General features: G+C 37.7%; 1 protein-coding gene across 1 annotated transcript in view; it reads right to left on the minus strand.

The window, feature by feature from the left end:
- USP37 (ubiquitin specific peptidase 37) overlaps positions 1-22,954 on the minus strand; it is a 77,313-nt gene that overhangs the window by 35,117 nt on the left and 19,242 nt on the right. Inside the window, exons 6-10 of the mRNA XM_052664149.1 lie at positions 22,236-22,333; positions 19,596-19,680; positions 11,840-12,001; positions 394-525; positions 111-234 (exon numbers count right to left, since the gene is read on the minus strand). Of these exons, the coding sequence (XP_052520109.1) occupies positions 111-234; positions 394-525; positions 11,840-12,001; positions 19,596-19,680; positions 22,236-22,333 (601 nt within the window). The remainder of the gene's footprint in view (positions 1-110; positions 235-393; positions 526-11,839; positions 12,002-19,595; positions 19,681-22,235; positions 22,334-22,954) is intronic.

The raw sequence follows: 22,954 nt of genomic DNA on the forward strand, positions 1-22,954 counted from the left end.
CCAACACAGCCAAAAATATATAAATAATAAGGTAAACTAAATTGGGTAACACACTAAAACCATCTCAATTTTCCCGATCTCTAAGGTACTTAAAAACAATTAGTACTCACATTCTGCATATAACCAGAGAATCTCTCCGCTGTAGCTGAAATAGCATTTTTAACCTTCTTGAGTAAGTCTTTTTTGGTCTCTGAATTACAGATATCTTTTTTAACAAGCAAGTGTGCAAAGCGTCTGATAAAACAAGAGAGACAAGTTTAGCAGGTTTTACAAAACACTGGAAGGTATATTTTAAGGACTGCTAACAATGGCACATAAAATTTTAAGTATCTAAAACACCATTATTCTATAATCGATAGTTAAGAGGTTACTCAGTAAGTATATAATAATTACCTGATAAGTGCATTGAGTGGAATTTTCTTCCATGGGATACCTTGCTTGAGCAAGTCATTTGCAAATGATTGGAGTGAAAATAGAGATTGTAAAATAGCATTCATATAGCAGGTATTTCCCAAATTGGAGAAGCTGAAAATGAAAGAAATGGTACTTTTGAAGACAACAGTGGTTCCTAAAACATGTTCACTTGAGCAGGGGTCCTCCACTATAATATGCATCAGAATCACCTGGAAAGCTTGTTAAACTACATACTGCTGGGGCCCAACTCCAGAATTTCTGATTCTGTAGGTCTGGACAGGAAACGTGCAAAAATGTGCGTGTCTAAAAGGGTCTCAGTTGATGCAGGTGCTGCTGGTATGGAGACCACACTTAGAGAACCACCACAGTCTAACATTACTACACTTTAGTTTCAACTCAAGGAAAATTCTGTTTTCAAATGAATGCTAAAAAGGATAGGGGACTTAGTCAGAACATATGTATGCTAAATGGGTACTGTCAAATATTATTCCAAAGTACACTGTTTGAAAGTTTGAAAAACACGTTTATTTGTAAATATTCTCTTTCAGAAAAGTTGCACAGAAAAATATTTTTTACCAGACTAATTTGTTAACCCTTTTGTTACTATATGCTTTATCATTTAACACCTCTCCTTATATATTTTTCCTGACCCATTTAAGAATAAGTTGCAGATCATAGCCATTTAGCTCTAAATACTTCAGGATGTATCTCATAAGAATAAGAATATTCTCTTATATAGCTAGAGTACAGTTACAAACATTATAAAATTTAATGCTGACATAATACCCTTATCTAATATACTAAAAACCTCTTGATGAAAGTGAAGAGGAGAGTGAAAAAGTTGGCTTAAAGCTCAACACTCAGAAAATGAAGATCATGGCATCCGGTCCCATCACTTCATGGCAAATAGATGGGGAAACAGTGGAAACAGTGTCAGACCTTATTTTTGGGGGCTCCAAAATCACTGCAGATGGTGATTGCAGGCATGAAATTAAAAGATGCTTACTCCCTGCAACGAAAGTTATGACCAACCTAGAAAGCATATTAAAAAGCAGAGACATTACTGTGCCAACAAAGGTCCATCTAGTCAAAGCTATGGTTTTTCAAGTAGTCATGTATGGATGTGAGAGTTGGACTGTGAAGAAAGCTGAGTGCCAAAGAATTGATGCTTTTGAACTGTGGTGTTGGAGAAGACTCTTGAGAGTCCCTTGGACTGCAAGGAGATCCAACCAGTCCATTCTAAAGATCAGTCCTAGGTGTTCTTTGGAAGGAATGATGCTAAAGCTGAAACTCCAGTACTTTGGCCACCTCACGTGAAGAGTTGACTCATTGGAAAAGACCCTGATGCTGGGCAAGACTGAAGGCAGGAGGAGAAGGGGACGACAGAGGATGAGATGGCTAGATGACATCACCGACTCAACGGAACTGAGTTTGAGTGAACTCCGGGAGTTGGTGATGGACAGGGAGGCCTGGCGTGCTGCGATTCATGGGGTTACAAAGAGTCGGTCATGACTGAGCGACTGAACTGAACTGAACTAAATATACTTTCTTTAATCCAATTTTCTCAATTGACCCAATGTTTCTCTATGTACTGTTTCTCCCTAAGCACAAAATTCAGTCCAGGATAACATAATGCAAAATTTAGTTTTCATGTCTCTTTAGTTTTCTTTCATCTGGAATGATTCTTCAGCTTTCACTTTCAAGATACTGACACTTGTGGAGAATGCAGCACACCCCTCTGCTCCCCACACCGTGTGCCCTATCCATCCTGGTTAATGGAATGTTTCTCATATTGGGTTTGCCATTTCCTTATGATAAGGTCAGCTCATACTGAAGTCCACATAGTGATACATAGTGCTAATGTGTCCTTCCAAGGGCATCACATTCAGAGGCACATAATATTTCTGTGTTGCTCATCAGTGATGTCAACTTTAAATACCCTTAAAAACTTGCACTTCAGACTGTGAGAAAGTATCAGGATCTGGAATATGACACAAAGAAAAACTGGACAATAGGCAGCACAGGACTGCAATCCTTAAGAGAAGTCAAGCAAATACTATCAGCCCTACCATTTATGCAGGGTTTCAGCCTGGAGGCAATTTGTAAACTAGAGTTCAGGGGAGTTCAGGGAGTGGTACCCAAACAGAACCCAGAAATCTTGCTGAGTTGAGTTGAAAGAAACTGGAGTTTGAGATGCTGAAGTTGTTAAGGTTTCTGGGACAGAGAATCTGGGAAGAAAGCAACTGTACAAAGGAGGAGCTACAGAAATCTGCACAGGGGTCTGCTTGAGCATTAGACTGAAAACCCAACTTGTGCATGCATCAGGTGAAACCCCGAGATAGCATGCAATAAGAACTTCAAGGAAAAGAATGATTACTGGGAGGCTATTAGCCAAACACTTTCCAGAGCTCATGCACAATCTAAGAGTTTTTAGGTTCCCAACAGTTAGAGTAGAGAGATGTAGATGAATTCATGGAGCATTACTAGAGACCACAGAGGGCCCATGCTTCAAGAAAGGAATTAAATCAGCCTTAGAATAAAGGCCATTTAAGATTCGACCCCAAAGAGCTTAAACACAAGTCTTGAAACAAACCCAACAGCAGACAGGGATATTAAAACAGCTATTATAAATATGCTTCAAGGATGTGAAATATGAGATCAGGATGTATGTGATCAAGGATGGGAAGTAAAACAAAAACACTAAGGAAAAAAATGAAGATATTAAAAACTGAATTTCAAGAGATGAAAAAAATATTTGAAATAAAATTTTATTGAATGAAATTAATAAATTAAACACTGAAGGAAATAGTGAATCTGAAGATACAGCAACATGAAATATCAAAAAAGAATTATCTATTTATCTTATATTTAATATAAAACATATATTAATTTTATAATTTTTAATAATTTCTATACTTAAAATACTGAATATATTGTCTAACTATATTTTATATAGTATTTTAAATCTATATATATACATGCACAAGCAAAGATACATGTCTTTTCTTATTTCCCCTTCCTTCTTACACAAAGGTAGTATACTACTGTATACTATTCACCAATGTTTTTTTTTTTAACTTACCAAAACACCCTTTGTTATTCAGGGTTTTTTTCTGTTTCTTTCTAAATTACAGCCATACTAGTGGGTATAAAGTGGTACCTCACTTTGCTTTTAATTTCATACACCTACTTCTTATTTTCTTTACATTTTTTTTCCCTACAACCTCACAATTTTCCATTCCTTATAGGAATTTGACCCTTTCATCTAGTTATCAAATTTGTTGGATATTCTCTTTTAATCCTTTTTATCTTAGTAATGCTGGTGCAATGTACTTTCATTTTTTATTTTAGTGGTTTGAGTCTTCATTCTTTTTGCCTGTTTATCTAAAGATCTGTCAATTTTGTGGATCTTTTCAAGGAAGTAACTTTTGGTTTCCTCTATTATTTTTCTACTCTCCATTCTGTTGATCTCTGCTCTAATTTTTAGTATTCTCTTTCTTCAGCTAAATTTGCGCTTCATTTGTTACTCTTTCTCTAGTTCCTCAGAGTGTAAAGTTAGGTTGTTGAGGTCATTAAAAAAAAGTCATAGTAAAATACATAAAACACAGTATTTGCCAAAAAATCATTAAGAATACAGCTTACAAGGGATTAAGTACATTCACCACCATTCAGCTCCAGAATTTTTCATCTTCCCAAACTGAAATTCTGTACCTATTAAACAATAATTCTTCATTCCCCTTTCTCTGGCAACCACCATTCTATTTTCTGACCCTACAAATTTGTCCACTCTAGGTAATTCATTTAAGTGGAATCATATAGTGTTTGTCCTATGGTGATTGGTTTCACCTAGCATAATGAGTAGGTTCAAGGTTCATTCACACTGTAGCATGTGTCAGACTTTCTTTTCTATTTAAGGATGAACAGTATTCCATTGTATGCATATATTAATAACATGTTTATCTACTCATTCATTGGCAGACACTTAGGCTGCTTCCACCTTGACTATTGTTATAATGCTGTTATTATTATGGATGTACAAACATCTGTTCATGTCATGGCTCTTACTTATTTCAGATATACGTGCTGGATCATATGGTCAGTCTAGTCTTAATTCTTTGAAGAACTGTCATACTATTTTCCATAACACCTGCACTATTTTACATTCCCACTAGCAATGTACAAGGGTTCTAGTTTCTCCACATTCTCATAAACACTTTTTTTTAACGTAGGCACTAGCTGCTAGAAATCTCCCTAGGAGATTTTTGTTTTTACCCTCTCTCATTAGTTCTGGTATGCCATTTTATCCTTCATCTGTCTTCAAGTAATTTTTAACTTCTCTTGTGATTTTATTCTTTGACTCACTGGTTGTTTAAGAGTATGCTGTTTAATTTTCACGTATTTCCAATTTTCTGTTACTGATTTCTAACTTCATTCTATTGTGACTGCAGAAGATACTTTGAATGATTTCGATCTTTTAAAATGTATTGATACTTACTGTATGGCCTAACAGGGTTTCTACTGGAAAATGTTTCATGTGCATGTAAGAAGAATGCATATTCTGCCCTTGGGTGGAGTCTTCTATTCGGTTGGTGTAAACGTAACTGCAGTTTTGGACTGTGAATTTTAAATAACTAGGCTCAAACACCTGTATTAATCAAAACAGGAACCATTACAATCAACACGTTTGCCAGTGAGAAATAAGTCTGTTTATTCCTGTAGTGTAAAAATCTGTGCTTTGGGATTCAACCACCTCTTGGAAAGCAATTTCGCCTCTTGCTTATTGTGGAAGTGTTTTCCCTGCAAGAAGTTGTTGAGATACTTGAGGAACTAGTAGTTGGCTGGTGAGACATCAGGTGAGTATGGCAGATAAGGCAAAACTTCGTAGCCCAACTTGTTCAACTTTTGAAGCGTTGGCTGTGTGATGTGTGGTCGGGTATTGTCATGGAGAAGAACTGGGTCCTTCCTGTTGACCAATGACGACTGCAGGCACCGCAGTTTTCGATACATCTCATCGAATCGCTGAGCATTAATTCTCAGATGTAATGGTCTTGCCAGGATTCAGAAAGCTATAGTGGATCAGACTGGCAGCAGATCACTAAACAGTGATCATCTTTATTTTGATGCCAAGTTTGGCTTTGGGAAGTGCTCTGTTTGGCTCTGGGAAGTGCTCTGGAGCTTCTCCTAGGCCCAACCATTGTGCTATTCATTGCAGGTTGTTGTATAAAACCCACTTTATATCACAAGTCACAATCCAATTGAGAAACATCTCATTGTAGGGTAGAATAAGAGAAGATGACACTTCAAAATGATTTTCTTTTGATTTTCAGTCAACTCCTGAAGTACCCCCTTACACCAAGCTTTTTCACCTTTCTAATTTGCTGCAAATGCCAAATGACTGTAGAATGGTAGTGTAGTTTTAAGAGGATCAACTGGTTGTGGTCACCTTTCGATGGCTGACCACTGCACTCCTCATCTTGAACCACCACTGCACTGTACACTCGTTAGCAGTTCCTGAGCCAAATGGACTGTTGATGTTGCGAGTTGTCTCCACTGCTTTATGACCCATTCTGAACTTGTAAGAAAACTGCTTGAATTTGCTTTTTGTCTAACATCATTTCCCTAGTCTAAAATACATAATAAACAGCAAAACATAAAACAAGAAATGTGCATTAAAATGACGTATAACATAACCACATTTAAGAATGTATTCCAATATCGAATGGCAAAGTTCAACAATGCAAAACCGCAATTACTTTTGCACCAACCAACTACATTAGTTAGGTCTAAGCAGTTCACAGTGTTGGTCAACTCCCATATTTCCTTATTGACTTTTCTGTTTATATGTTCTATATATTACTGAAGTGAAGTATTGATGTCTCCAGCTATTATTTTTACAATTCTATTTTTTCCCCTCCAGTTTTCTCAAAAATTTTGTCTTTTAAACTAATGTCTCTAATCAAAGCTATGGTTTTTCCAGTGGTCACGTATGGATGTGAGAGTTGGACTGTGAAGAAAGCTGAACGCTGAAGAATTGATGCTTTTGAACTGTAGTGTTGGAGAAGACTCTTGAGAGTCCCTTGGACTGCAAGGAGATCCAATCAGTCCATTCTAAAGGAGATCAGTCCTGGGATTTCTTTGGAAGGAATGATGCTAAAGCTGAAACTCCTATACTTTGGCCACCTCATGCAAAGAGTTGACTCATTGGAAAAGACCCTGATGCTGGGAAAGATTGAAGGCAGGAGGAGAAGGGGACGACAGAGGATGAGATGGCTGGATGGCATCACCGACCAATGGACGTGAGTTTGAGTGAACTCCGGGAGTTGGTGATGGACAGGGAGGTCTGGCGTGCTGCGATTCATGGGGTTGCAAAGAGTCAGTCACGAATGAGCGACTGAACCGAACTGAACTATGCTTTCTCAGGAATGGTTTCTATTAACTTCTTCTACCAGTGGGAGCACCTTGATAGGCTTCTTTTTCCTTCTATGGAAACTGGTGAAAGTATTTTTTACCTTTACTGGGATCAATTTAAATAAACTATTGATGTTATTTTCTAAATCATGAACTTGTTTTATACTTTGTTACTGATCAGGTGATAACTGCAGAAACAAAAATCTGTGGCATGAATACGTCTCTGGTTAATAATGTGTTAATTTACTATTTTTCAGTTCTTTGCTACATGCAATTCTAACTTTTATCTTTATTATTATCTTGCTTTTGTTTCCTTTTGGATTATTTTGTTCTTCTATACTCTGTTCATTTTGTGCTTGGAATTCATATTTTCATCCTTTCATCTGTATTGATACAGGTGTCTAGGACTAATTTTTTTCTGATCACTGCTGTAAATGTATCCCATAGATATTGATAAATAGAGTTTTCATTATCATTCATCTTCAGAACATCTGTTATTTGTGTTTGACTCAAGGGTCACTGGGAGAAGGCAATGGCAACCCACTCCAGTACTCCTGCCTGGAAAATCCCATGGGCAGGGGAGCCTGGTAGGCTACAGTCCATGGGGTCGCGAAGAGTCAGACACGACTGAGCGACTTCACTTTCATTTTCATGCACTGGAGAAGGAAATGGCAAGCCACTCCAGTGTTCTTGCCTGGAGAATCCCAGGGATGGGGGAGCCTGGTGGGCTGCCGTCTATGGGGTCGCACAGAGTCGGACACGACTGAAGCAACTTAGCAGCAGAAGCAGCAGCAGCAAGGGTCACTTAATAGGATTTTTAGAATTTCTAGTTGGAAGTTACATTTTTAATATTTAGTTTCATGTTTATTATCCAGTTTCATTTCACTGTGATCAAAAGATGGTGGCTGTCCCATTTCTACTTTATGGGGTCTCCTGATTTTTCCTTTGTGCCCTAACATGTGATTACTTTTTGTGAATGCTCTGTATGTGCCTGAAAAGGTCTATACTCTATGATCAGAGTATGGCATTTACTGTTTTCTGCAGATCTATCTGATGATGTTTTTTGATGTTTTATGTCCTTAAATATTCTATTTTTATCAGCTATTAGGACCACAACCTCTGCTTTCTTAACTGTTTCTAACAGACGGCCAAATTGCTTTCCCTCCCTTTATTTTACAACTTTAAAAATCACTGTTCTAGGTATATCTCTATTATACAGCACAGAATTGATTTTGCTTTCTGAGCTAATTTGAAAGTATTTTTCTATTAGATGTGTCAGACCATTCACATTTCTTGATGTGACAAATACATTTGGACTCAACTGTGTCCCATTGCTATGTTTTACTTATTCATCTGGTGTTTTAGAAATATCTCGATTTTAAAAAAGGTTTTTTTAAAAGGTAGTTATATCTGTATTTGTATTTTTATAGTGCTTGTAATTCTTTTTTTTTCTATCTGTCCATTTTAAATAGTACTTTTTGACTTGCACTTACTACTGATGACAGTCAATTTAGTTATTTTACTTTTCTTTCTCTCTCCTTCCATTTTTAGTTACAATCATACTCCTTTGTCAGAAGAGAGAATATCTATGTCATCCTTATATATTGGTGTTTCCACCATTGTCTTATCTCTGTAACTGAATATATGAAACATTCACCGTCTATCTTTTGCCAGTATCTCCTTCATTACCTCTTGGCTAGATGAAGCTCATACCCTATAGAGACCTCAGGAAGAGCTTATGTGTACATTATTCCCAGTTCTTCCACTTTAAAACTTATTTTTTCCTAGCCCACATACCTGACAGCTTAGATTGGCATATCTGTTTATCTTTTCTTTCATCAAGTTTCTTGAAAATGATGTTCTTTTTTCATCTGCTTTTAATGATGACTGAGAAGTCTATTTCTCTTTCCCTCACAAATTATCTCATCTTTTGACTCAAGGCACTAAGGATTTTATATCATCTTTAAAGTCTTATACTTGTACTAAGATGTGTCTTGTTCATTCAATATTCCAGGTACTTGGAGGGCTCTTTGAATGTATAAATTCAGTAATTTTATTTCTGAAAATTTTATTTCAAAGTTTTCTTGGGTTATGGTTATAAATACTTGTTCTGTTTCACTGTTAGGATTTTTCTCTTCAGTGATTCTAATTATATGTGCCATGGGACCTTCCTTGCCTGTTTTCTAATTCAACCACTTCCTCACTGACTGCTTATACTTTTTTTTTTTTCCCCGCTTATACTTCTATATCTCATTTTCCTCCTTGTTTTTTCCTTCAAAGTCCCTTATTAAATTTTCATTTGAACTTATTTTCCCTTGGGGAACTTTCATTTACTTAATTTTTGATATGATGTTGCCTTTCTTCCTCTCTCTCTTTTGTGTTCAAGCAACTGTCATTTCTTCCTGCTTGCCCATTCTGATTGTGGGTTAGAATTATTGATTTATGGTGCTTTCTTCATATCTTCAAATGCTTATTTGAGGATATTTAATTCAGTTTTGAGTACTATATAACAATTTTCTTGCAGTTCATATTGGTTTTTGGGGTAGAATTTTTACTGGACTAAATATTTTGATACATATTTTCTGTTTTTCACTTCTAGTCTGTATAGAGGTAGCCTGTTTTTTAACATTTGTATTCATTTTGTGGATCTGGTGACTAATTCAAGCACATCCTCTTCTATTACTTTAACAAAGTGCACTTTCCTTAATGGGTGGTGGTGGTGGTGGTAGAAGAATTACCAGATGATCCAGCAATCTCACTCCTGGGCATATATCTAGACAAAACTATAATTAAAACAGACACATGCAGCCCTATGTTCACAGCAGCACTATTCACAGAAGCCAAGACATGGAAACAAACCAAATGTCCACTGACAGATGAATGGATAAAGAAAGAGTGCGAGTGTGAGTGTGTGTGTGTGTGTGTGTGTGTGTGTGTATGAATGGATAAAGAAAGTGTGTGTGTGTGTACTACTCGGCCATAAAAAAGTATGAAATAATGCCATATGCAGCAACACAGATACAACTAGAGATTATCACACTAAGTGAAGTAAATCAGAAAGGGAAAGAAAAATGCCATATGATATCACTCATATGTGGAATCGAAAATATGTCACAAGTGAACCTACCTATGAAACAGAATCATGGTCATAAACAACGTCTGGTGGTTGCCAAGGGGGAGGGATAGAGTTGGAAGTTGGGGATCAGCAGATCTAAGCTATTATATACAGAAAGGATAAACAGCAAGGTCCTACTGTATAGCACAGGGAGCTATATTCAATATCCTATGATAAAACATACGGAAAAGAACATTTTAAATATGTATAACTGAATCATTATGCTGTATAGCAGAAATTAACACTGTAAATCAACTATACTTCAATTAAAAATCTTCTTTTTCTTTTATATTTATGTAAGATGACTGATAGTCACTAAACTTACTGTGGTAATCATTTCATGATGTATAGAGTCCAATTATTACGCTGTACAATTTAAACTTATACAGTGCTGTATGTCAATTACACTGCAATAAAGCTGGAAGGAAAAAAATGCAAGAGGGCTCCAACTACCTAGATTCACTATTAGTGTATTACAACACCTCAAGTAAGTTAATTAATTCCTCTAAGCCTTAGTTGTGCTGCACTGTGTATAGGCGCTTGGTTACATCTGACTCTTTGCAACCCCATGGACTGTAGCCCTCCAGGCTCTTTTGTCCATGGGATTCTCCAGGTAAGAATACTGGAGAGGGTTGTCGTGCCCTCCTCCAGGGGATCTTCCAACCAAGGGATCGAACTCAGGTCTCAAACCCAGGTCTCCCGCCCTGTAGGCAGATTCTTTACCATCTGAGTCACCAGGGAAGACCAAAAATACTGGAATGGGTCGCCTTTCCCTTCTCCAGGGGATTTCCCCAACCCAGTAATTGAGCCAGGGTCTCCTGCATTGCAGGTGGATTCTTTGCCAGGTGAGCTACCAGGGAAGCACAAGTCTTATTCCCTTAATCTACAAAAACAGATTTTTTAATACATCTAGCTCAGAGAGCTACTGTGAGGATTTAAAGACAAAATTCATTGAAACACAGTTTCTGGCACATAACAAACACTTCAGCTATGACTGATATTACTATTACAGCTATTATACCATGATCTCATTTTTGTATGGTTAAAAATATAAGCATGAGGCTGGTAAAGATAAAAATAAAATTAATACTGAAGTATCTAAGGAAATGGACGAAGTATAGGAGAGTTAAGAATACGCATTTTCTTCTTTATGATTTTTTTTATATATATACACATTTGGAGGAGCCTGGTGGGCTACAGTCCATGGGGTCGCTAAGAGTTGGACATGCCTGAGCGACTTCACTTTCACTTTTCACTTTCATGCATTGGAGAAGGAAATGGCAACCCACTCCAGTGTTTTTGCCTGGAGAATCCCAGGGACGGGTGAGCCTGGTGGGCTGCTGTGTATGGGGTCGCACAGAGTCAGACATGACTGAAGCAACTTGGCAGCAGCAGCAGCAGCAGCAGCAGCAGCAGCAGCATACATTTACACAGAAACACACACACACGTGTTTTGTTTTCAAGGTCCAAAAATTAGAGACTAGATAATGAGCGGAACTTCATGGACGTGATAAATCTTTAATAAGTGAAAAAATATTTGAGAACTATAATTTATGACTCTTTTAATCATTTTTTATATCAAGTGAAAGGGCTTCCCAGGTGGTGCTAGTGGTAAAGAACTGGTCTGCCAATACAGAAGATATAAGAGACCACTATAACAGATGTAAGAGATGTGGGTTTGATCTCTGGGTCAGGAAGATCCCCTGGAGGAGGGCATGGCAAGCCATTCCAGTATTCTTGCCTGGAGAATCCCCATGGACAAAAGAGCCTGGGGGCTACAGTCTACAGGGACACAAAGAGTTGCACACGACTGAAGAGATTTAGCATGCACACATACCAAGTAGAACATACTTCAGTTGAATCACTTTATAAAAAGAAAGCGAAATAAAATAATTTACCTACCCCTGCAGTTGCTGCTGTTGGTGAGAGGAAAGGGGCACTCTTGGCTTGTTCCAACCAGTGTAATCCTGGTTACACCTCAGTTTTTTAACAGAAAGAGGAGCTGGCTGAGGAAGAAATCCCAAACTTCTTTTGGCAGATGGAGTTTGGCTTGAAATATTAGTCCTATAAAAAAGAAAATTTAACAAAGAAACAAAACAAATTTGAATGCTGCTTTCTTCCCCTACTAGATTCAGAGAAGTCAATGTCTAGGGGGAAATAAAAATCCTAAATTTGAGGAAATATCAGTAATAATGATCACTTGGGAAAAAAATTTCACAAATGTAAATTAGCAAATCTGGTGATAGGGAGCTGAAGAGGCAAATAACATGGTAATGTACAATCAAAATAAGCCAAGTTAATAGCTTGAGAAAAAATATAGTTTTACTTTTTTATTCATTTTTATCCACCTGATGGCTATCATACATCAGTTTACCTAGTCTTGAAAACCTTTAGGCAGTGAACTCTTTCCACTATTATGCAACAAATATTCTTACCCAATCTCCTTGAGAACTTACTCTTATAAGCTTAGCAGTGAAAATGTTAGGAATATTTTTAATTTTCATTTAAAATTTTCCTAGCTAATGATTGTTTCCCAAAAATGCTGTACCAATTTATGTTTCCACCAATAGAGAATTTCCCCCAATAGACAATTTCCCCTTTTCACATAGTCTCCATTACAATATTATCCCTCTAATGAATGGAACATGATTTCATTGTTATTTTATCATTTCCTCATTATTACCTAAGTTGAACATATCAGTCTTTCTTTATGGTTTCAATTTCTATCTTAAGAATCATTCTATAAAGTAAGATCAGAGAAATGGTTTACTATATGCTTTTAACAATTTAAAATCTTGTTTTCCCTCCTATTCAGGTCTTTAATTTGCCTGGACATTTACTTTTTGCATCCTACAAAGCAGGAATATGATACACTTTTTTATAAGGAAAAGCCAAGAAAAAAGCCTCGAACAACTTACTACGTGCCAAGGACATCTGTTAGCCAGTGTTTGGTTTTTTACTTAAAAAAAAAAAAAAAATTGTGAAATAGAATAGAAAAGTATATAAAAGTCCAATGTGTAGCACTGTTGTATAAAAATAAAGTGTGGAGCTTAACATATTTTTATAAAGCAAACACATAAGTAACAACCATTCATGTCGAAAACCTCCAAGTGCCCCTTCCCAATCACAACCTTGAAGTTATCATTAGCTTTCTATCAGCTTTATTCCTTACTATGTGCTCCTATACACTGTAGTTTGGACAAGACACATGTATAATTTTTCATCCTTCTGCTTCCAACCTTTCTCCATCTTTATACTGCAATTGTCTTTTAAACAGCATATAAGATTATCATTCTTCCTTTAAAATCTAGTCTTTTACTGAAACATTTAGTGTATTTATACTTAGTGTCATTACTGATTTAGGTTAATAGCCTGATACCCTTGGTCTACTAATTCTATCCTATGTGTCATTTCTTTTTTTTAAATTTAAATTTATTTATTTTAATTGGAGGCTACTTTATAATATTGTATTGGTTTTGCCATACATCAACATGAATCCGCCATATGTGTCATTTCTGAGTCAGTATTTATTAATTTTTCTCTTCCTTATGAGTTGTTTTTTCTGTTTCTTTGTACACTTCATAATATTTTCTTGGAGGCCAGAAACTGTGAAATTTTATCTTGTGAGGTATTGGATAGTTTTTATTTCTATAAACATTCTCAAATTTTGTTCTGGGATGTGGTTAGGTTACCCAGAAACAGTACAATGGTGGGTTTAAGGTTTGTTATCTGGGAGCAGAGCAGCAATTCGTCTAGGGACAGTTTTTCCTCATTAATGAGGCAAGTCCTTTTGGAGGCATTCAAACGGCCATTAGGAACAGGAACTATGCCTGGCTTTATGTATACTCTAAATATCATCCATTTAGATCCTTTAGGGTGGTTCTTGCCCTGGCCTGGACCAGTCTCCTCACCTGCACATGCTGCTCAGCACTCAAAATGAATACTCAAGGGGGACTCTCTGCAGATCTCTACAATTCCTTCTTTGTGTAGCTTTCCCTTCTGGTACTCTGCTCTGTGAATTCTAGCCACCTTGCATTCCCTAGATTCCTAGCTCCATTTCCTCAACTCAGGAAGAGCCCAGGACTGGCTCTGCCTGGTTCCCCCTCCTTGTGTGGGCAACCTAGAAACTTTCACTAGCAAGCAAGCTAACATAGTCATAAAGCTAATTTGTTTCCCATCTCTCAGGGATCACTGTCCTTCACTGATTCATGTCCAATGTCTTGAGATGCAATGTTTCACACAGTTTGTCCAGGTTCTTGGTTGTTTCAGGAAGGAGGATAATGTGGTCCTTGATAGTCCACCTTGGACAGAAGTGGAAGTCATCTTTAACTTTTTAATATGTCTAAGTTAATGCCAAAAATGTCCTTTTCATCATAGGGAACTGGAAGGCAAAAGTAAGAAAACAGATACCTAGAGCAACGTTTGGCCTTGGAGTACAAAATGAAGCAGGGCAAAGTTTAACAGAGTTCTGCCAAGAGAATGCACTGGTCATAGAAAACAACACAAGAGACGACTCTACACATGGACACCACCAGATGGTCAATACTGAAATCAGATTGACTATATTCTTTGCAGCAGAAGGTGGAGGAGCTCTATATAGTCAGCAAAACAAGAATGGGAGGTGAGTGGCTCAGATCATGAACTCCTTATTGCCAAATTCAGACTTAAATTAATAAAAGTAGAGAAAACCACTAGATCATTCAGGTATGACGTAAATCAAATCCCTTACGATTATACAGTGGAAATGACAAATAGATTCCAGGGATTAGATCTGATGAACAGAGTGCCTAAAGAACTCTATAGTTCATGACACTGTACAAGAGGTGGTGGTCAAAACCATCCCCAAGAACAGAAATGCAAAAAGGCAAAATGGTTGTCTGAGGAGGCCTTACACACAGCTGAGAAAAAGGGAAGCGAAAGGCAAAGGAGAACAGGAAAGACAAAAGCATCTGAATAGAGTTCCGAAGAACAGCAAGGAGAGGTAAGAAAGCCCTCCCAAGGAACAATGCAAAGAAACAGAGGAAAACAACAGAATGGGAAAGACTAGAGATCTCTTCAAGAAAGTCAGAGATACCAAGGGAACATTTCATGCAAAGATAGGCATAGTAAGGGACAGAAAAGGTACGGACCTAACAGAAGCAGAATATACTAAGAAGTGGCAAGAATACACAGAACTACACAAAAAAGATCTTCATGACCCAGATAACCATGATGGTGTGATCTCTCACCTAGTGCCAGACATCTTGGAATGTGAAATCAAGTGGCCTTTAGGAAGCATCGCTACAAACAAAGCAAGTGGAGGTGACGGAATTCCAGTTGAGCTAATTCAAAATCCTAAAAGATGATGCTGTGAAAGTGCTGCACTCAATACGCCAGCAAATTTGGAAAACTCAGCAGTGGCCACAGGACTGGAAAAGGTCCGTTTTCATTAAAATCGCAAAGAAGAGCAATGCCAAAAAATATTCAAACTACTGCACAATTGCACTCATCTCACACACAAGCCAAGTAATGCTCAAAAGTCTCCAAGCCAGGCTTCAACAGTACGTGAACCGAGAACTTCCAGATGTTCAAGTTGGATGTAGAAAAGGCAGTAGAAACAGAGATCAAATTGCCAACATCCGTTGGATCACTGAAAAAGCAAGAGAGTTCCAGAAAAACATCTCCTTCTGCTTCATTGATTATGCCAGTCTTTGACTATATGGATCACAAAAAACTGTGGAAAATTCTTCAAGAGATGAGAATACCAGACCACCTTACCTACCTCCTGAGAAATCTATATGCAGGTCAAGAAGCAACAGTCAGAACTGGACATGGAACAACAGACTGCTTCCAAATTGGGAAAGGAGTACGTCAAGGCTGTATATTGTCACCCTGCTTATTTAACTTATATGCAGAATACATCATGTGAAAGGCTGGGCTGGATGAAGCATAAGCTGAAATCAAGATTGCCAGGAGAAATAGCAACAACCTCAGATACACAAATGACACCACCCTTATGGCAGAAAGCGAAGAGGAACTAAAGAGCCTCTTAATAAAGGTGAAAGAGGAGCATGAAAAATCTGGCTTAAAACTCAGCATTCAAAGAACTAAGAGAATGGCATTCGGCTCCATCACCTCACAGCAAATAGATGGGGAAACAATGGAAACTGTGACAGACTTTATTTTCTTGGGCTCCAAAATCACTGCAGATGGTGAATGCAGCCATGAAATTTTAAAAGATGCTTGATTCTTGGAAGAAAAGGTATGACCAACCAAGAAAGCATATTAAAAAGCAGAGCCATTACTTTGTTGAAAAGGTCTGTGTCATCAAAGCTATGACTTTTGCAGGAAAATCAATTCTGAATATTCATCGGAAGGACTGATGCTTAAACTCCAATACTTGGGCCACCTGAGACAAAGAGCCGACTCATTAGAAACGACCCCGATGCTGGGAAAGATTGAAGGCAGGAGGAGAAGGGGACGATAGAGGACAAGATGGTTGGACGGCATCACTGACTCAACGCACATGAGTTTGAGCAAGCTCCAGGAAATGTTGAGGGAGGCCTGGTGTGCTGCAGTCCATAGGAACTGCAAAGAGTTGGACAATGAGAGACGGAACATCAACAAAGTTAACTGTGGCCTCCTCTAAAACAAAATAAGGAACTTAAAATGTTTTAATTTCCCATACTCTTCTCTACTCATTTATTGTAACCTCTTTTGGTATAATATTCTGTTAATCTTTTGTTTTCAATCCTAATCATTTTTATAAAAACTATCAAAATATATTTAGATGCATAATAAGTCTGGAAAGATATTAGTAATAGCAGTCGCCTCCTGAAAGAAAATGAACAAGTAGGAGTTAGGAGAGATTTACTTTTCACTGTATGCACTCTGTAGCTTCTGAAGTTTCTACCATATGCCCTTATTACTTCTACAAAAGAATAAATATTAAAGGTACTTAATTTTTAAAGATGCTTAAAAATTTTTTTGCTCACTGATTTTTCTTACTTTTACTCCTTTGTTTACTTTTCTTCTTGCTAAATAAATTCTGTCCTTGCATTCTTGAATTAAAATTTAACTGGATGTGTAGTTCTTTGGTATCATCTGTTCCTACTGTTGCTGATGTCAGTCTGTTTTCATTTTATAGATGATATTTTTGTTTCTGGCAGCTTTTAAAAATTTCTTTACCCATCATCTTCCACAAGGTAGATTTAAAAAAATATGTATCCGCTCTTTGGCATTTGTTGAGGCTTTTCAGTGTGGACTTCCATCATTTTCATCCAGTATTTCTTTGACAAATTCCCTTCCTTTATTTTCTTTAGTCTATTTTTTTTTTCTCCAAAATGCTATTAAGACATAGTTCAGTTCAGTCACTCAGTCATATCCGACTCTTTGTGACCCCATGAACCGTAGCACGCCAGGCCCCCTGTCCATCACCAACTCCTGGAGTTTACCCAAACCCATGTCCAGAGTTGGTGATGCCATCCAACCATCTCATCCTCTGTCGTCCCCTTCTCTTCCTGCCCTCAATCTTTCCCAGCATAGAGGGTTAAAAAACAAAAAAATGGATGGTAGACCAAGAAGCCCTACATAAATCTCTTTTTTATAAATTCATAGATTTTTAATGAATTTGAAATAAATTTTCTATAAATCTTTTTAAATAAAATTCATTTACATTTACAATCTCCTCTTTATCTATGCTACATCCTATGATCATGGATTTTTGCTTGTTTAGTAGCTGTCTCAGTCTGGACCTCTAATCTGCATAGGACTTTATATCAGGGGTTCAGAATTTTTGCCCCTACATAGGGAACATTAAAGCAGATACCAACCAATGCAAACCCCATTTTTGGGTATTTGCTTTCTATCAGGCTTCCCCAGTGGCTCAGTGGTAAAGAAACTGCCTGCAATGTAGGAGACATGGGTTTGATCCCTGGGTCGGGAAGAGCTCCTGAAGGAGGGAATGGCAACCCACTCCAGCATTTTTGCTAGGAAAATCCCATGGACAAAGGAGCCTGGTGGGCTACAGTCCATAGGGTTTGCAAAGAGCTGGACACAACTGAAGTGACTGAGCACAAGTAGAAGGAGCACCAGGTAAGCAGCATATTAAGGTTCCAAATGCAGGCAGTTACATAGAAGTGTTTGGGCTTGGTTTACTAGCACAGTGGAGACGGAAATGACAACCCACTCCAGTATCCTTGCCAGGAGAATCTCATGGACGGGGGAGCCTGGTGGGCTGCAGTCCATGGGGTCACAAAGAGTTGGGCATGACTAAGCGACTAACACTTACTTACTAGCACAGAGGGCAGTTCGAGATATCCAGCTTCATGTATCTTCAGAAAAGAAATCAAGTTCTGATTGGGGGTCAAGTTCAGTTTCCAACCTCATGTTGGTTTTGAAGACCCAGCCCTAAATACTTGACTCCAGTCTGGGTTTTAAACGTGCTTTATGGCTTCAGCCTTTACTCAACATTATTTTTCTTACCAGTCTGAAAATTTTCATCTTATCTTTGAGGGCAGTTTTGTATTAAAAGAAATTTTTATTTCTTCAATAATTCCTATGTGCAATGAATATGCTCATTCTATTACTTTGAAAAGAAATCTGCACTGTATTTAAACAGTTGAAAACCAAGTTTAGTTTTTTTTCAACTTGGACTCCTTTAAGATTCTTCTAGTAAGCAGAAATACATTAAGCTTCCTCTCTTAAATTCAAAGAGTTAACCATTAAAGTCATAAAGTGCTCGACAGATTCCACCCAAGGCTGAGTATATCTAAATATATAATATCAAATTCTTCAACTCACCTTAATCATTTAACACAAATAATCTAGATATTTTTACCACTTTGAATTAAATTCTAGCAAAAAATAAAATATGACTTAACTGGTCATTATCTATGAGTGATCACTATGCTATATATAGTAGCATATTTATACTCTCACTTTTTACAACTGCCCTTCTGTGTGGCATTCTATGAACACATATATATTCATACTCAATAAACCTCAAAAATTTAACCTACATCTCTGTGTCAGTTGCTCAGTTGTGTCCGACTCTGCGACTCCATGGACTATAGCCCACTGGGCTCCTCTGTCCATGGAATTCTACAGGCAAGAACACTGGAACGGGTTGCCACTTCCTTCTCCAGGGGACCTTCCTGACCCAGGGATTAAACCCGGGTCTCCTGCATTGCAGGCAGATTCTTTACCATCTGAGCTGTATTTCTAGAATCACCAATTAAACTTCTGACTAGCCTTTTCCAGGAAAAGATACTAAGGTGAAACGTTTTGCTCTTTTAGGAAAACACCTTAAATTCTGGTAGGTAGCTTAACAAACATGCAAGCAATAAAGGCAATTTTAAAATGTCTCAGTGGGGAATTACTTTACTTGGGATGATGGAAAATACACTGGTCTAGAATCTGATCACACTGCAAGTCACAACCTGTGGCCTCAGTACAAGTCTTCCCAGACATCAGGTTTATACACGTGTTGAAAAACATAAAAAGCAATAGTTTGAACTAAACTAGAGTACCCTGTAACTAAAATGCCATGAATCTGTAATTTTCATCTATGTTGTTAAATCAATGTATTCATTTAGAGCACAACACATAGATCCTCCCATCATTTAATATTCAAAGAAAGCTCTTTAAGTTCTTCACAAGGCATATAGTCAATGCATACCTGTCTAGGTTAGTGCTGCCAGGAGTATAGTCCTTGGCTGCAGTTCTGCTACCATAAAAAGATGACGACTGCAAAGGTAGAAGCCCTAGAAAAATGAACAGACACAGGAAAAATTCAATTCCTAAATCAACCATTCAAGTTCATTTAATAATAAAATTACGCACTGGGCTTGTTTATATTTAACTCTATTTTCCCCTTTCTTTTCATCAAAGTAATACCTACATTGCATGTCTGAAGATCAAATACTGTGACTAGTTTGTAAGAGGTTACAAAAGAATACTCTCTAGCCCTAAAGCTCCACAAATTTTTCTTCCAGTTTCTAACCAATTTTTGAAATTCAGTTTCTCTGATTTCCTCCATAATATTAGGTATAATTTATATAACATTTGTGTAATTTTTCAATTTATTAATTTTAAACAGCATCAGCTGGCTCTCTCAAGAAAAATTAGAAATAATTTCTCATTTATATCACCTCTACTCCTCTTCTCTCCAACCAATTATCAGTTGTGTTATTTTACCATTTTATTTAATTTTTTGGCTGTGTCATGTGGCTTGTGAGATCTTAGTTCCTTGACCAGGGATTGAACTCCGGCCAGTGACAGTGAAAGCACCAGGTCCTGACCACTGGACTGCTTGGGAACTCCCCATCAGTTGTGTTGAGTTCTACTGATGAACTTTGCAACATTAACACACTTAAAACTCTCTACATTTTGTTCCATGAAACTTTACCAGTTGACCTCTTATACTTTCCTCTCTCTCTCCTCTTCCACATCAATACTTGTACGATGTACCATAACTCCAACAGTATTAAATATTAATGCATCTATTAAGTATTAATACATCTTTAAGTATTCTGTATTCTAACTATAGTGAAAGTGAAAGAGATGTTGCTCAGTCGTGTCCAACTCTTTGCGACCCCATAGACTGTAGCCTACCACACTCCTCCGTCCGTGGGATTTTCCAGGCAAGAGTACTGGAGTGGGTTGCCATTTCCTTCTCCAGAGGATCTTCCCGACCCAGGGATTGAACCTGGGTCTCCTGCATTGTAGGCAGATGCTTTACTGTCTGAGCTACCAGGGAAGTCCTTTCTAACCACAGGTTGATTGTAAAAGCTGAAAACCAAAAAACAGCATTTATATAATGAATTATTACTTCAGAGGTGTGAATTATATTAGAGCTTTCTCTTTCTGTCAGAGTCCAATTTATATGTAAGTCTGAACCCCTAAACGGAGAAGGCAATGGCAACCCACTCCAGTACTTTTGCCTGGAAAATCCCATGGACGGAGGAGCCTGGTAGGCTGCAGTCCATGGGGTCGCTAAGAGTTCGGCACTACTGAGCAACTGCACTTTCACTTTTCATTTCATGCATTGCAGAAGGAAATGGCAACCCACTCCAGTGTTCTTGCCTGGAGAATCCCAGGGACGGGGGAGCCTAGTGGGCTCCCGTCTATGGCGTTGCACAGAGTTGGACATGACTGAAATGACTTAGCAGCAGCAGCAGCAGCAGCAGCTGAACCCCTAAAAGGAGACTGTTTCTAGAGTTCAGATGAAATGAATTCTCTCAAACTCCCAATTTATCAAAATCATGCCATATTTTAGCTTTCTTCTATTTCAAGTTAAACACAATATTCAAATCAATACTAAATACATGAGTCTCTAAGAAGTTCAGAGGACCAGAGTGATGCTAAGTATAGGAAGCAGCAATAAAAATTCAGGGACAATCTTTTAGTTTTTGTTAAAAACAAGGTGAGCTTATACCACTCTTTATGTGATAATTACAAGATCTTCTGGAACCAGAAACACTGATAAGTTTTAATTTCAACAAATTTAACTCCTTGGATTCATTCCATGGTCCAGGTACTTTGACAATGAAAGAACTTAATTCTAGGTAGTTGAATAGGGAGATGTAAAGCTTAAATTCCTTGTAAGCAAAATAAAAATCCCCTTATAATTCTAATATTTTAAAAAATATTTTAGCCAAGTACCAGGATACAAATTTGGAGAAGGCAATGGCACCCCACTCCAGTACTCTTGCCTGGAAAATCCCATGGACAGAGCAGCCTGGAAGGCTGCAGTCCATGGGGTTACTGAGAGTCGGACACGACTGAGCGACTTCACTTTCGCGCATTGGAGAAGGAAATGGCAACCCGCTCCAGTGTTCTTGCTTGGAGAATTCCAGGGATGGGGGAGCCTGGTGGGCTGCCATCTATGGGGTCGCACGGAGTCGGACATGACTGAAGCGACTTAGCAGCAGCAGCAGCAGGATACAAATTGGGTAGGGCTTCCAAGGTGGCTCAGTGGTAAAGTATCCACCTGCCAAGCAGGGGACATGGGTTTGATCCTTGGTTTGGAAAGATCCCCTGGAGAAGGAAACGGTAACCAACCCCAGAATTTCTGCCTGGGAAATCCCATGGACAGAGGAGCCTGGTGGGCTACAGTCCATGGGGTCACAAAGAGTTGAACACAACCGATCGACTAAACAGCAACAACAGGATATAAATTCGCATCCAGTAACTAGTACAAAATTTACACAGTGTTCCTAAATATGTGAGAAATATGCCCCAGTTTACATTTCTATTTCTAGTTAATACTATATATCATACCATAAACAACTATATTATGTAAAGACCAAATACTTACCTGATGTCCTATTCTCTTCTGACTGTTTCAAACTCAGCTGCTTCTCTCTACTGCTGGTTAAATACTTTCTTGAGGGATCTGTCATAGCCTTGTTGTTCCTATAGTTAATAATTTAATTCAAACATATATGTATAAAGATACGATTCTTAATTTTAAATAGTTGTCATTAGAATTTACATTTCAATTGCTGAATTAATTGACATGCTTAGAAGTTACACCACAAGGTGTTAAAACCTTACGTAAATGAGAATCATAAAAACAAGCTTTTCATTACCTAGTCAAAAGTCAATCCAATCCAAAACCCTGGTTATTAGGCAAAAATGAAGGAGCAGTTCCTTTATAAAAAAGTCAAACCAGAGACACCAAGAATATATAGGTTTTCTTTGCCAAAAGCAAGCCCAGATGAAATGATTCAGCTACTAAGACCAAAAGAATCAATTAAGAACTAAAGTGAAAAAATCATAATAAAAAAAATTGAAAATAAAAGAAGCAAACCATTCGATCTTGATAATGAATAGCTCTAAAAAGTAAAATAAGCAAAATCCAAAATGTTCTTATAGTCTTTGTAACTGAAATGTTATCACTAAATGTCAACAACATTTCAATTCATAGTGACTAAACTACTTTAAGTTCATGAACACAAAGTTAAAATTTCTTAAGCCCCTTTCCCCTGATCTATTATTCCCAAATACCTGAACCTATATTAAGTAGAGGGTCCA

This window comes from Budorcas taxicolor, chromosome 2 (genome assembly GCF_023091745.1).
Source record: "Budorcas taxicolor isolate Tak-1 chromosome 2, Takin1.1, whole genome shotgun sequence".
Classification (NCBI taxonomy): Eukaryota; Metazoa; Chordata; class Mammalia; order Artiodactyla; family Bovidae; genus Budorcas; species Budorcas taxicolor.